The sequence below is a fragment of the Carassius carassius genome, chromosome 5 (assembly GCF_963082965.1).
Source record: "Carassius carassius chromosome 5, fCarCar2.1, whole genome shotgun sequence".
Classification (NCBI taxonomy): Eukaryota; Metazoa; Chordata; class Actinopteri; order Cypriniformes; family Cyprinidae; genus Carassius; species Carassius carassius.
Genome location: NC_081759.1, coordinates 8,884,956 through 8,900,685, shown reverse-complemented (window position 1 = coordinate 8,900,685; position 15,730 = coordinate 8,884,956). Strand labels below are relative to the sequence as shown.

Genomic DNA, 15,730 nt, shown 5'->3' with positions numbered 1-15,730 from the left:
AACTAACTGGAAAAGTCCTTTAGACTTAACTCACGATGGATTATTTAAGACAGTCTTGAGTGCATCCACCAGGTCTTTGGACTGCATTTTGTTGATGTCAAGAACAACAGCAGCTCCTTTGGTTTTCATGTGCATTAGGTTATCAGGCTGGTCAGCAAACAGTGGCAAGCCCACCATTGGAACACCATGATAAATAGCCTCATACAGTCCATTTGTCCCACCATGGGTAATGAAGGCCTTCATTTTTGGATGACCTATCATATAAAATAAAGTCTGCATCTATACAATATCAGTTAAAGTCCTTCATGTATACTGAGCCCAAATGACAACACTTTCTTACCAAGCAAATCATTCTGTGGGATCCAGTCATAGAGTTTTGTATTGGGAGCAAGAGTTTCTGGTGTTTTCCCATGATAACGCCAAACGACCTATGCAAATGCACATATGGGGAATTTATTAACAGTTGCTCTAAGACACATTTGAACACCTGAGCAGTAAATTTATAGAAAAAGTTATAATTTTATTTTATTAAAATAATGTATTCTGGTAACCCTTTTAAAACACCTAAACTCTGAGGGTAAAATAGTACATTATTGCTCTGTATGATGAGCAAATTATTTTAGACTTTAATTTGCATATAATCATATACATAGATAACCTCAAATATGGCAAACAGTGAAGCTCACATGTGCTAGCTTGACCATGTAAAGTGACTGTGTCTTCTCAGACACAATCTAAGTGCTCTAAAGTGCTTAATTTATATCGCTTGAAACAACGTGGCATTGAGTAATTGATAAGAGCATTATTGGTATTGAAACCCCTACAGACAAAATTACTGACAAAGTATTTCCAGAGCCAAGGCAGCTGTTCTATTGCTATAAAAAGATAAAAAGTTACACACCTTTTGTGGGATCTGGGCAAGAGCAGAAGCAATGGTGTTTGCTCTTTCCATTGTCAGGTTGCTGATCATGGAACCCAATGAGAACACAATGATGCCATGATCTCCTGAGCTCTGAACAAACTCCTCCAGTTCCTAAAAGACATACAAATGAGCACATACTGTCACTGTCACACTCTCTCTGTGAAGCTCATATGATCATGCAGGACGGTGGCGCACACATCTGATCACAAAGCCACTCGAAAGTATACACAAATGTCAAGTGGAGTGACAGGAAGTGTGGGATATTCAGTGTCTGCCATCTGAGCAGCAAACATAATAATTACAAACTAGATGTATAAAATTCTGTTAAATTATTGCCTTTTCCCCTATATCTAGCATTTCATTAGTGGCTTAAAATGGAACTGATTTTCTATCAGAAATAAGCTATCATGGTCAAAGTATGCAGTTTACAGACTAGGATTGACACTGCAAATCCACAGTATCTTTTGAGGTCAACGTAGTGTGGGATTACAAATTTAAGATCTGCTGATCCTACATCCTGATATAACTGCACATGAAAGACTAAGGTGAACTACATTGTATTGAGCATTCAAAGTGAACGTGATGAACATAACTATGTGTGAATGTTAACAGGTCTATAGTTTTTGTGACTAGGTGGCGCTCAAAACATGGTGATCATGTTATGCTGCTTGCTGCAGCATGGATCTGCTGGTAACCTGCTGGTTAGTCTGGCCGGGGGAGAACTGCGCCCCCCCACACCATTTTCCTATTTGATACTGTAAAGCTGCTTTGACACAATCTGTAATGTTAAAAGCACTGTATAAATAAAGGCCATGGATCCAAAATTTCAATGTAATGATCTTCGAGCCACTTCTTTATCACTCTTGCTTTGTGACATGGTGCTCCATCATGCTGGAAAATGCACAGATCATCACCAAACTGTTCATGGATCGTTGGAAGAGGTCGCTATTGCATAAATTTTGTGATACCATTTTTAATTCCTTGAAATGTTTTTGGGCAGAATTATGAGAGAGCCCGCTCCCTTGGTTGAAAAGCAACCCCACACATGGATGGTCTCAGGGTGCTTCACTGTTGGCATGTCACAGGGCTCATGGTAGCGTTTACCTTTTCTTCTCCAAAAAAATCAATTTTCCAGATGTCCCAAACAGCCGCAAGGAAGCTTCAGAGAAAATAATGCTTCTTCCCTAAGTTTAAAGCAATCAGTCTCCTCTTACAATCTAATTAGTATGACTTCACCTGATTTCACCTGACTAGTACTCATTCACATTTTCATATGTGCTGCAGATATACTTAGTCAATTAATGTTAGCAGGTCATTTTGTTTCAGGATCAAAAAACAGTGAATTTTTTTTTTTTTTTTTTTTGTGAAAAGTAAAAATTTTTGGTCAATGAAGTTTTAGCAATTATTTAAAATGCATCTGATCACTCTCCACAATAATCTAGAAACAATGTGAATGAACACCACAACAGGTTAAGCAGCAAACTTTGCAAAACACAAAATGTCACTGCCAAAACATTTGGCCATGATTGTACAATTTATGCCTGCTGTAGTCAGACTTTGATGACTGCACTGCCACATAGCATGTTATGAGCTAAATGAAATGCTGCTCCATACATAAATCCCATAATAATATTACTTGGTTAATTCAATTGATGCAATGATGCAAAATAAAATAAAAAAAATAAGAATATCATCGTGAATATCAAGAATCAAGAATATTTTAGAAGAGCAGATATTTCAAAACAGAGTCAAAGCAAAGTCATTACCTTTGGCAGAGGCTTGGCGGGTTTGCAGTGTAGTCCTCCAACAAATTTAAAATTAGGCAGAAGTGGGCGTGGATACTCAAAATCCCAGTATGTTCTAATCAACCAGATGTCGGCTTTTCCCATGGTCTCACACATTGTTGTGGGTTTTCCTGTGACATACAGAGATACAGTGCCACTCAGTTGATGTACAGTAGATCAAGTGTAAAAATGTTGCTTTCTTCTGATTTAACTACTTTATCTACAGCCTTCTTGTCCTTATCTCTTTCAATACACACTATACACTATACTGCAATAAAAATTTCAGGTATACAGTCATCTACAAAACCTTAAAGAGTTCAAAAACCCAGACCTGTTGGACCACATAATAAACAACTAATTATAAAAAAGAAAAATGCTACTTGTTGGTTTTCATACTATTAACCATTTAATATTTGTGCTTTCTTTTGTCTTATTTACAGCATCCTTATTTAGTACTCAAGAAAACTGCAAAGAAAGGATTTTTAAAAATCTATTTACAAAATAGTCAGGTTCAAGTATTTACATGCTTATTTTTTTTCCCTGTTGACTGGGTTATTTGAGGTCTACACCCCAAGTAACTAACTTATAAGTAATCAGTTGAGTGACTGATTCAATGACTCACTCATAAAGTCATCATCACCACATACTTACATATCCATGCAATCTACGGAAGGAGGGGCTAAAAGCCTCCATCACACCTCCATGCTTGTAATGAACAATCACAAAGAAATGTAAACGTAAACGTAAATGGTGAAAGAAATTATGGAAGCCTGTTTTTCCCACTGAATAAAAAATAAAACAAACATATTGCAAAAAAATTTTAATCACACAATTCTGACTTTTCTTTCTCTTAATTATAAATGTACATCTCTCAATTCTGACTCTGACTTTTTTTCTCATAATTGCGAGATATAGACTGTACATAGATATAAAATTCTGACTTTTTTCTAGCAATTGTTAAGTTTATTTCTTGCAGTTCAGTTTTTTTTTCAGAATTGTGAGATATAATCTTTCAATTGTGAGTTAGAAAGTCTAATTCTGAAAAGAAAAAAAGACCATTTCTTACAATGGCAAATTTATATCTTGCAATTGACTTTCCCCCTCACAATTCACCCTTTGCTGCAAGTTTGATTGACAGGTGAACTGACCATCATAATGCTGAATGTGCAATTTTTTTCCAACAAACAAACTGGACAGGAGAGTAGATTAATGTCGGTGGACTTGAACTTGAAAAATAGAGCGTACTGACATCTTTTTGCAGTCACACAACTCAATTCAGTACATGGCATAGGATCAGAAAAAGCTTATCATAATTAAATTCCCGAAGAGTTTGTAAAAGATCCTCAATGTGAAGCATGCCCTTGCAAACATCATCAGTGAGAACCATAAAGTTGGTTATCACTCACCAGACCATGAAGATTCGCTCATATTTGGCGACTGAGTCCTTCATCCAGTGATTAATGAACTCTCTATTTTTTCTTCATGTTGACTTCATACACATTGAACCACTCCTTCCGTGTGTGTGGAACAGTAGGTGATGAAGAACTGACCAGAACAGTTAAACTGTGATTACAATCGACCACCGCGTCAATGGCGCATGTTGTGGCAGTGGCTGTACTTGCCTGGCAACACCAAAACCTTGCCAGCATTACCAGCCTCTACTCAACACAGCAGTAGAAACACAAATAAATTCCCAGAAATCATGGTGAAATATATCTGCTTCTGGATAAGAGCACTGAGAGACTTTACTGATGCACTTTCAGTTGACACTAGAGGTGATTATACTGCACTGACAAAAACAATGAAGACAACTATTCTCAATTGATCCTTTGCTGGGAGTTTGACTGACAGACGATCAGACCAATCGTACCATGGAATCTGCCATTTGTTCCAGATATGAACAAACCAGACAGGAGAGTGGATTAATGCTGGTGGACTTGAAATTGAAAAATGGTGTGTAATTACGTACTGACAGTTGAAACAAGACACCTTCTGATGTTTTGCAAAGGATCAATAACTTTTTTATAAACAGGTTTTCCTCTCTAAAAATGTGTGATTGTGATCAATCATCCATTGCATTCTTTTAGAAAGAGATACAAGTTGTATGAAGGTGAATATTATGTTCTAAAGTTGCTAAGTTGCAAGAGTCAGGATTCAGAAATATTTTTGGTTGGTTGGTTTTGGTTGATTGTTCTGGTTCTGAATCACATTGCACTTCAAAATAATCTACTTACAATACAATACAATAAGCCAATGTTTTTTTTGGGAGCTATTATAAAGTCTCTGACTGTACTTGCATTTATTTAACCAGACCAAGTTAATATTTTCATTTAAAAAAAAATTATTTATTATTTATTTAACTTATAAAAATTTTTGTTTGTTTATTCTACACTTTTCATTGTATCTTAAAAAAAAAATAGAAAGGCCATGCGGACATGGGTTTTGCTAAGGACCTGTGTCTAATAAGCTTTCTGAGTAATGTTTAAACCAATGTTCATTTTGTGATGAAATGTCTTTTATTGTAACTGAATGCAAATCTTATTGAATTTTATTACTTTTGAAAATTTTACTTGCATTAAATCTACACTTGTTTAAAATATGCTTGAAAATGTACTGTAGCCTCAATGGTCCTTTTTTTTTTTACTTTTTATGTTTTTATGCAGGGCTATTTTTTTCAGTGGGAATATTCCCTCATGAAAATTAACCATGGTTTAACTACAAACAAACAACAACAACAGAAAAAACATGGTTACTATAGTTAAACCATGGTAACTACAAATAAATTTAGGTTTTGCTACACTTACATCTTGGTTACCTATGTAACCACGGTTCCCTGAATAGGTAACGAGATGCTGCGGTGACTTCACCGTATGTTAACACCCCTCGCTGAAGCCCTATACCATCTGGCAATTTCATTGGCCAAATAGCAATTGGCACTGCCCTACGCATAGTATACCTGAGTGCTGCGCAGTATTTCGCTCAGATGTCATTAACTGAGGAACGCTATCAAGGTACGGAACTGCGGGACCGCAGCATCTCATTCCCTATTCAGGGAACTGTGGTTACATACGTAACCAAGATGTTCCCTTTCATAGGTCAATTCGAAGCTGGGAACCCTATACTATAATGCCTGACTTACCTGAGATAGGTGGGATCCAGGGAAAGCATCGGCTCAAGCGCAGAGAACCTGGGAGCCAGAAGCCGTCCTCACATTCAGACTGTAAAACTTGACAAAAGTGCTCAGTGAGGACCATCCTGCCGCAGCACAGATATCATCCACTGAGGATCCACTGAGAAAAGCCTGCGATGAAGCCACTGCTTGAAGAATCTCCAGTACTGAAGCCACGGGGTAGTAAACTGGATCCACAGATTCCATTTCAAGGCATATAAGCATCTCGTAGAAGCTGCCCTAGAATTCATTATTGTCTCGGTAGTTTCAACTGAAAGACCGGGACATATTAACTCACTCTGCTCAGAGGCCACGCCCACAGCTTCCAAAGGTCTGGCCTTGGGTGCCAAATCATTCCTCGTGCTTGCAATAGTAAGTCCTGTCTGAGAGGAATCTCCTAAGGAGAGCCCGCAAGCAGATTGACCAGATCGGCAAACCACGGCTGCATGGGCCACCACGGAGCCACCAACAGCATCTGCTCCACTCTGTCCAGCTCTATCCTGGATAAAACCGCTGGAATTAGTCGAGTTGGAGGAAAAGCATATAAGCTGGTCCTGGGCCAATCGTGTGGTAACGCATTCAAGCCTAGGGGCGATGGAGGGCATAGGGAGAACCATAGTGGGCAATGCGTAGTCTTGCTCGACGCGAATATGTCCACTTTCACTTCTCCAATCACTCAGCATATAAGGCTCACCATTTGTGGGTGCAACCTCCATTTTTCCTCCTCCAGGCTCTGTCTCGAGAGCAAATCCACTCCAAAGTTCAAGTGCCCGGTGACATGAACCACTCTGATCGACAGAAATCTGTTCTGAGACCAAAGAAGAATATTCCTCGCCAGCCTGCACGGGGGCGAAAGCATAATCCTCCATGATGATTCAGATACGACACAACCGCTATGTTGTCTGACCTGATTAACACATGACGGCCGATCAGTAGACTCATAAAATATTGGAGAGCTAGAAAAACTGCCAGCATTTCCACCCTGTTTATATGCCAGCTACGTTGTGTCACCGTCCATACTCGGTGAGCTGGGCGTCCTTGACAAACAGCTCCCCAACCCGTCAAAGATGCGTCTGTCGTGACAGCCTCGCAGCAAACACAAATCCGCAACCGAACTCCAGTTCGAAGGAATTCGGCTGACATTTGGGATGGGCGTTTTCCGCAAATATCACATTCGAATGTTTGAGCTCACAAAAGACGAATATTCGAATATTCTTTTATTCAAATTAAGTTTAATGAGACAGACGTAATTTTTTCAGCAACATTTATTGTTTCCGTCATTTTTGAACAAGCTTACACACAATAAGCTTGAACATTACACGTCATTTTTGAACAAGCTTACACACAATAAGCTTGAACATTACACGTCATTTTTGAACAAGCTTACACACAATAAGCTTGAACATTACACGTCATTTTTGAACAAGCTTACACACAATAAGCTTGAACATTACACGTCATTTTTGAACAAGCTTACACACAATAAGCTTGAACATTAAGTTTAAATTAAGTTTAATGAGACAGACGTTATTTTTTCAGCAACATTTGTTTCCGTCATTTTTGAACAAGCTTACACACAATAAGCTTGAAGATTCAAATGACTTTTTCCGCAAATATCACATTCGAATGTTTGAGCTCACAAAAAATGAATATTCAAATATTCTTTTATTTAAATTAAGTTTAATGAGACAGACGTTATTTTTCAGCAACATTTATTGTTTCCGTCATTTTTGAACAAGCTTACACACAATAAGCTTGAAGATTCAAATGACTTTTTCCGCAAATATCACATTCGAATGTTTGAGCTCACAAAAAATGAATATTCAAATATTCTTTTATTTAAATTAAGTTTAATGAGACAGACGTTATTTTTCAGCAACATTTGTTGTTTCCGTCATTTTTGAACAAGCTTACACACAATAAGCTTGAACATTACACATCGTGTTTTGTAGCTGAAAACCTCTAACAATGCGTGCAAACAAACAAAAGTACAGATTAAAAGCAAAAAAAAAAAAAGTGAACAAAGAAAAAACGTAAAGCAGCCTGCAGCAATTAGGCTATTGTACAGAATGTAGCTTACACTTAACTTTGAAACTTTGAAACTGTCAGCAAATCTTTTTTTGCTTTTTTTTTCTATTGTTTTACATGTTCTTGTTAAGAAACACGGGCATGTAAACATGATCTGGGGAAAGTCGGCTCCTTAGTCTGTAAACAATAAGGCCGGCCGCAGAGAAATCGCGCTCTGACGGCACAGACGTTGGCGGGACTCACAAATGACGGTGTGCTAAGCGAATAAGTTTTGTGAAGCACTTCGTGTTTTCGTTTCACCACTGAATGGGATCCTCAATTGGAAGAATACATGGCTCCAGCAAGAACTGTTCCCACTCGTCTCGGCTGCACTCTCTGTAATCATCACTGAAGAACTGGCTCAGCCTTTTTTCCGACGAGTGGGCATTGCATCCTCTTCATCGTTGGTGCGGCGGCTGCATCCGCACCACTCGCATTAAGGAAAATGTTCTGATAATGTTCAAAAAAGTTTGAAATGCCGCAACAATGTTCTTGAATTTGGTCACTTTCTGTGATTATCCACGGCATATTTGAAGTACTGTAGAAGACCGCAGTTCTTATTCATTCATTAATTATTTTTTGCTTGCATACATCTTCAAATATGCCGTGGAGAATCACAGAAAGTGACCGAATTAGGTTTTATTGTGGATTTTTTATTCTTTTTTTATGGCAAGCAAAAATATGTCGAAATTCGAATGTCATTTTTATTTATCGAATAATTAGAGCAGAACGAATATTCGATTGTTCGACTATCCATGCACACCCCTAGCTGACATCCAAAGTTTTATTGACATAACACACCTCCGTGTCACCAAAATCGATTGTGACAAAAAAAATTGTTTGGTTTAATCTGAGACAGAATAGACTTTACCATCAATATCTTGAATTTGCTCGTCCTGAGTGCAAGATTCAAATGGCGTAAATCCAATATCGGTCGTAAACCTCGGGTATGATTCCATCTCCCACTTCAAATTCCTTTAAGAGCTCCGCTTGGTAGGCTTGAAGAACCGAGAGAGGCAGCCGCCTGACCTGCAGCCAGGTAGGACTTGCCGACGAGGTTGGACGTGACTCGACATGCTTTTGAAGGAAGAAGGGGGCGAGACTTCCAAGCTGTGGCTGAAATAGGCACGAGATGTTCGGCGAGAGTCTCTTCCACTGGCGGCATCGCTGTATAGCCATGGTCCGCCATGTTTGGGTTAGGCCTCGGCCTTCTCAACTTCCCAATCCAGCCCCAGTTTATCCACTACGTGGGAAACCACGTCCAACAGCTCGCTGTAGGAGGGGGATGCATGCTTCTCCTGTCCACTGGGAGGGAGAGAGCTGCATGTGTCAGCCATGATGTCCTCTGACTCCGAGGCCATGGTGGACAAAATGTCGTTGTCATGTGGCCCACAACCGAAGGAGATAACATCGTAGGCCTCCGGGGTGGGTTGTAAAACCTTGTTCGCAAAACCAACGGGTTATTTTTCCACTAAGTTTTTGCCGATTTCCTGCACTCGAGTCGGGGAGAGTGAGTGACGTGTAGAGAACTCCAGCGAAACGTTGTCCTCGTAATCCATGTCGTACATGTCTCCTCAACCCATGGCCTCGTGAGGTGCTTCGGCAACTGCTGAAGCGACGGGGGGGGGACATAAACCTGCCACACGTCTCCTTGCACTACCGAAAACTCATCGCGTCCGCGAACAGGAGTTGAACACTGCTCCATGAAGAAAGTTGCTGAAAATGCAAGATGCTTTACTTAGGGCACAGAAGATTCGCTTTCCTGGAGGAAATAAAATATGAGCTAAATTGCGCGCGGCACTCAGGTATACTATACGTACGCATGCGTAGGGCGGTGCCAATCGCTATTTGGCAACTGAAATTGGCAGGATGGTATAGGGCTTCAGACATTCTTCACACCAAGAGGTGTTCCCATATGGTGACGTCACTGCAGCATCGAAGTGACCTATGAAAGGGAACCATAGTTTATCTGTGGTATTTGTAGTAAAACTGGTTATACAAAATGTAATCAAAATGCCAAAAAACATGGTTACTACACTTTTACTACAATAAAACAGTGGTTAATTTTCTTAAAGGTTATTTTGGCTGTACTGTACAGCTCAATAATTTACAAAATAGCCTTAAGCCATTATATGTGTATGTGTTTCTATATATATACAATTTGGTTGAAATGTAGCTACACAGAGCTGGTGGGTATGTATCTGAATATAGACAAATATCAAACTTTAAACTTTACAACAAATACTTCAGTGCTGCTGCAAGTTGTTTGCTGATGATTCAGTTAGGGTAACACATTTCAAGTCTCTTGACTCTGTGTACAATGAATTAAAGCTTGACTTTACCTACTAGAACTTTATAGCTAAACTGGAACTCGTCAATTTTTCCACAACATAAAGATGTACGTCAGAGAACGATCAACATTTATGAACCATTGACATCCGTGAACATCTTACCTATTACTTCACTGTAGTAATTGTCCAAACTCATCGAGGTCATCCGATACGCGAATGAATAAACAACATACACAATCACATTTTCACTCTTTCCATGAAGCACATGTGATCTGTCATCTCCGTCGGAGGAACTGGTACATAAGAGGGCGGCAAGGGCATCTGTCCACACATCCTCCCCAGCGAAAACCGTAGAGAAAGCACGATGGAAGACCCAGAATATTCGCCAGCAAGTCACTGCATATGATCATGGGATCATTTAAGAGCACATTAAACTTTAAAGCCGTCAAGCGACTGATAAGAGTTTCGTTACGCAGCATACGGTCGCACATAATATGTTGCATTTCGCGCATTTTCCCCAACACATCCATGATCTGGAGACCGATTTGGACCATATTTGGTCTGGGATACTGCATCCAGATATCGACCAGCATTTCGCTCAGACTGTGCGCCTTCAAAGCCACATCAAACCAGGGGCGTAGTCAGAATTCAATTTTTGGGGGGTCCCATCTTAAAATGAGGGGGCAAATTATTATACAGACACACACACATACAAATATATACACCATCTCTCTCAACACCTATAAATAAAAACAGCTTGACACCTGTTCACATTTAAAACAGCATATTTACGTCACCATTTCAGCAGAACAGTCATAACAGCCAACAACATAGCTCGGTGATTATTACCTTTTACATGAGTCTAACCTTACGTCGTAGAATCTACAAGGGCAATTATTAAATGATGTCATCATACTCAGTCCAGAAAATCCACCAATTTACGTTCGAAAAACAGCAGAATATATACAGCATAAGCAAATATATATACCGCATAAATTCACAGCATTTTTACTTCACTGTTTCAGCAGCATAAAAGCATACAACATAGCTAAGCGGCTATAATTCAAACCATGGGATTACCTTTCACATGACAAGGCGGAGTAAAGGGGCGATTATTACTGAACTGTAATCAAGCTATGTGAACTCATTGTACCATTTTGGGGAAAAGCAATGATTCTTTCTGGCAAATTCAGTGTAAGTAAATGCTGTCATCACTGGTTGTGTATGCGGTTCATCAATTGCAGACAAAAATCATCGGGCATCTGATCTGTGTCGTGGAAGTCTTCGCTACACTCCTGCGATGAAATAGGTGTTTCTGTGTCCTGAGAAGCCTCAGGTGCCACTTCACTCGCTGTCGCAGAGCTTTTTTGAAAAAGCGTAATATTGTACTTTGCGCGGCAGCTGCCATTGTCACTGAATATTCATGAACTCTCAAGCGAAGATGACGCGTCAGTTACGCACAACACGTGACATAGGCTAATCAAATCAAGTTTGAAAACAGCCGCATTTTACCGTGCAGCATTTTGATTGGTCAATCTATCAATCAGAGTGACAAATCAACATATTCTTTTACTTATTTTATTTTAAGCAATCGGAAATCTGAGGGGGCCGGATATGTAAATGAGGGGGCCAAGGCCTACCCAGGCCCCCTCGTGGCTACGCCACTGCATCAAACACCAGATACTGAAACCTCTCCTGCTGTGTGAAGTTTATAGTTGGCGAGGCTGAGTTCACCAGAACCGTCACGCTGTGATTGCGGTTCAACAGTTCGCCCACGATGTGGCGCATGTTATGAACTATGAAATTACATATAAAGCTGTAGCCTAGTTAAGTTCCAAGTGGGTCAAAAAGAACTCTAACTTTCAGCTAATTGCATTTAGTAATTACACTATGAAACATTTTCTTTTAATTGCAATATTAAATTTGTTGAAAAACATTACATTGAGCTGTACAACGGCAAAAATTAATCAGACCAAACCTGGTTCCATTGATAACTGGCAATACAGGCGGGTTTTATTTTTATTTGTGGTATAAGTGGTTTTATGTTTCTTGTATTGTTTGAAAAGATTGAGGCTAGTGACGTGTTAGAAACTCAGGTAACCTATTCAAAGTGGTTTTGTACAACCTTCATAATCATGTTTTTCAGTTTGTTTATTACCCAAGACTGATTATGTTGACTATATAAAACTTTATATTCTTCAATGGAATGTGGCTGCATTTATGTTTGAAGTGTTAGAAGTTCTTGGCAAGATCTGCCAGTTCATCTGGTGACCCAGAATTTGATTGTTCATATTTAAGACCATTTGTGATGGCTTTGTATTATCTTGTTCATTGTGTAAGTGTAACATGACACTGACTCAGAATACAGGCATTAAGCAAACATTGGTATTGCTCAAAAAAGGAAAATACTGTTTCATAACTCTTGATGGAGACTTGATGGAGTTTTGGGTTACAATAATTGCCAATGCTTGCACAGATTGATCTTAAAGAAAATATGTTTTTCTTTTTCTAAATAACCTTGGTTGAATTTTGAACTAAAGTGAAGAATAGCCTCTATAGAGGAATACAGATAATTCATAAAGTTGTATGCTACAATACAAAGAGACTTATAAGAGGGAATATATCTGAGGATATGTTAGACTTAAAAGGAGTCAAAAATCCAATTAATTAAGTTTTCTCTTAATTGCTTGTGTTTGTATGTGCACAAATACTGTACGTCACACACATAATTAGATACAAGTTTAAACATGGTTTTCTCCATGGCAGATTTATATCCTTTATAGCTATGTGAATACTTTTGAAAATCAATAAAAGAGTCCAAGGACTGGCCTGAACTTTCTTAGCCAATCATTTTGCATGGGTTTGCCAACATGCCTTTGTAGGGAGTGCATATGGTTGAAGTGCAAAGTTCAAGAGTGTGTTTTTCATCATCAGTCTGTCAGGGTTCGGGACTAATCACCTGCCTTTTGGGGTTGTGAATGTGTGTTTGGATGGTTTGACTGCTCACTGCGTACCTGTTTGATTTGAGTTTTCCCCGCCCTCCTTGTTTCTCCGTTGTTAACCTTAATTGTTCGCCACCTGTTCTCAATGCTCTTCTAATTTTTTCTCTTTATAATTCCCTGTGTTTTTCTGTTCATGGCCAGACTGTTGTAACTCTTACCAATAGCTCGAGCTGGTCTGTGTACTCACCTTGTCTTGTCTTCAGGCTCCAGTTTCTTTTGCTGTTTTGCTCTGCCTCTTGTTCTCACGAATGCAGTAGCTACTCCAAGAAGATTCCAGCGCTCATGTCTCTGGTATTCGGCTGTCGAACGAGCTAAACTGTGGAACGATACTCATCTGCCTTGTCTTATCTGCTTTCAATAAAGCTCAGTGTAACCCGCAACTGAATCCAGACCGTTTTTTTCTCCTGACACAGTCCACCTCAATAAGGGCATACGATCACAAATGCTCAACATGTAATTAATTAAATGTATTTTATCTAAGCCAGAAATGTGGAAATGTCCAACAGTTTTCTATAAGGTGTGTGTCTATACGCAATTTACCTTACACAGTTACAACATAAAGTTCAAAGCTTAATGTAATGCATTTGTCAGTCATATATTATTGTAAGATGAGACACAAGTAAGATTTCTGAACTTCTGATTTTCTGGATAAAAGGCATAACTTATTATTAGTTATTTTGATTTATTTACTAATCATTTATTTCAAATGCCTTTATTAAAATCCATTAAAATCATTACATAGTCTGTTAACTGTGAAAACAATTACATTTACTCAGTTAAGAAAGTATGAATATGGTTATAATACAATTAACCATGAAAAACAAAACCCAGCGGTATTCAATGTATTCACATGTATGAGATTAAAACAAATTGGATTTATTGATGATAAATATGAACCTGGATTATTTTGTATTTTAAACACATATCCTATTACAGAAATCTTACCTGTTACATTTATGAATGACTGACAAATATGCATAAGATGAAGTTTATGTTAAAACCATTTATTCCAGACGAATTGTATATGCAATTCAAACACATAAATGTTAAATGTGAGCCTAAATATTATTTTTATGAGTGTGTTCGCTTGAGTAAAAAATGTGGAAAAAACTAGCCCTTTTTTATGTATTTTGTTTATGTATCCCAGATAATGCATACACAAAAAGGCTTTTGTCATTGCAGCAAATTAATGCTGACACACAAAAGAAGTTTAAGTGTACTTACCCATCACTTGCGTATAAAAGTGATCCCACTTTGATTTAGTCACAAGATAAAACAGGACATCCTGTGTGCCATAAAATAGAAAGTTTTTCAGTCTCTGCAAGAAATTCATTTCATCTGTATTCTCAGAGACGACTGCAGGGACGTAGGATGGCGGTGCCGGCAGTTGGCCGCAGAGTCTCTCAAAAGTGTTACCGAAGGTAAACCTGAGACTGAGGACTAATGGTAGGTTTAGCTTCTGTGCCAGCAGCTCCCCGCACATGAAGAGGGGGTCTGCAAGTAAGACGTCAAACTTCTCTTTTCTCCACTTCTCCAGAAGGTCTTCTCTGGCAAAGAGTTCCCTGCACACAGCCTGATTCTGTTCTGTGCCTAAGTCAATCATCTCCTTGAGCTTCATTGAAGCCTTGATGATATTGTCATTGGGTAGATCATGAGTCCAGTATTTCAGCATCCTTTCTGTATTCTCCAGGATGTCCTGCTTCGTGTGAGGTACCTGTAGAATATCCACATTGTAGCCCACGGATGGGGTGGTGTTGACAGATGGCGTAGCTGTGTGGGTCACCACTGTGATACTGTGTCCTCTTGAGGTCAGTGCATCTAGGATGACTTTTACATTGAGCCAGTGGCTGAATTCAGAAGGCCAGACGATGACCTTACCTCCTGACACACCCTGCAAGTTCAGGTTTAGCAGAAGTAACAGGAAAAGTCTGGCACTTTCTCTGGGACTCATGACAGCAGTGAGCAACACTCTTTGTGAAGACTGAACAAACATGAGGAGGAGGAGCTACTGCTGCCTGCACATGCAAAAGTTATACAATCAAATAAAAGGGAAGGTCTTAAACGATATCTTTAGCTGCACATAACAGAGGGCTGGATGTACATTATCCTGCTTATCAAGTTTACTTGCCACGTAAGTAAATAATTACACACAAAATATTGATTTGAGTTGAAACATTAGCTCTTTAAATGCAAAGTTTCACAAAGAAAAATATAATAAGTAATAAGATGAACACCTAAGGCATAATATCACACAGTCTTTCAACACATAAAGACGAGGATGTTAAATGAGAAGAAAGTGTTTTAAAATCTTATTTGCTTATTATCTTATTACAGTGTACAAAAACAGCAAGTCCTCTTGTTGCATTTTACAGTAAATACAGTCAATAACTGAGGCACAAGATGATAGCAGTTGTGTAATAAAAGCAGATAATCGCACCATATTGACTGATTAAAAAAGTATAGATTAGGTCTCTGTATTAGCATATTTAAATTCT

General features: G+C 38.8%; 1 protein-coding gene across 1 annotated transcript in view; it reads right to left on the bottom strand.

The window, feature by feature from the left end:
- Positions 1-15,214, bottom strand: part of LOC132140729 (UDP-glucuronosyltransferase 2C1-like) — a 15,837-nt gene extending 623 nt beyond the window's left edge. The window contains exons 1-5 of the mRNA XM_059549647.1: positions 14,460-15,214; positions 2,689-2,837; positions 902-1,033; positions 341-428; positions 35-254 (exon numbers count right to left, since the gene is read on the bottom strand). Of these exons, the coding sequence (XP_059405630.1) occupies positions 35-254; positions 341-428; positions 902-1,033; positions 2,689-2,837; positions 14,460-15,186 (1,316 nt within the window). The 5' untranslated portion in view covers positions 15,187-15,214. The remainder of the gene's footprint in view (positions 1-34; positions 255-340; positions 429-901; positions 1,034-2,688; positions 2,838-14,459) is intronic.
- Positions 15,215-15,730: the final 516 nt, after the last annotated feature.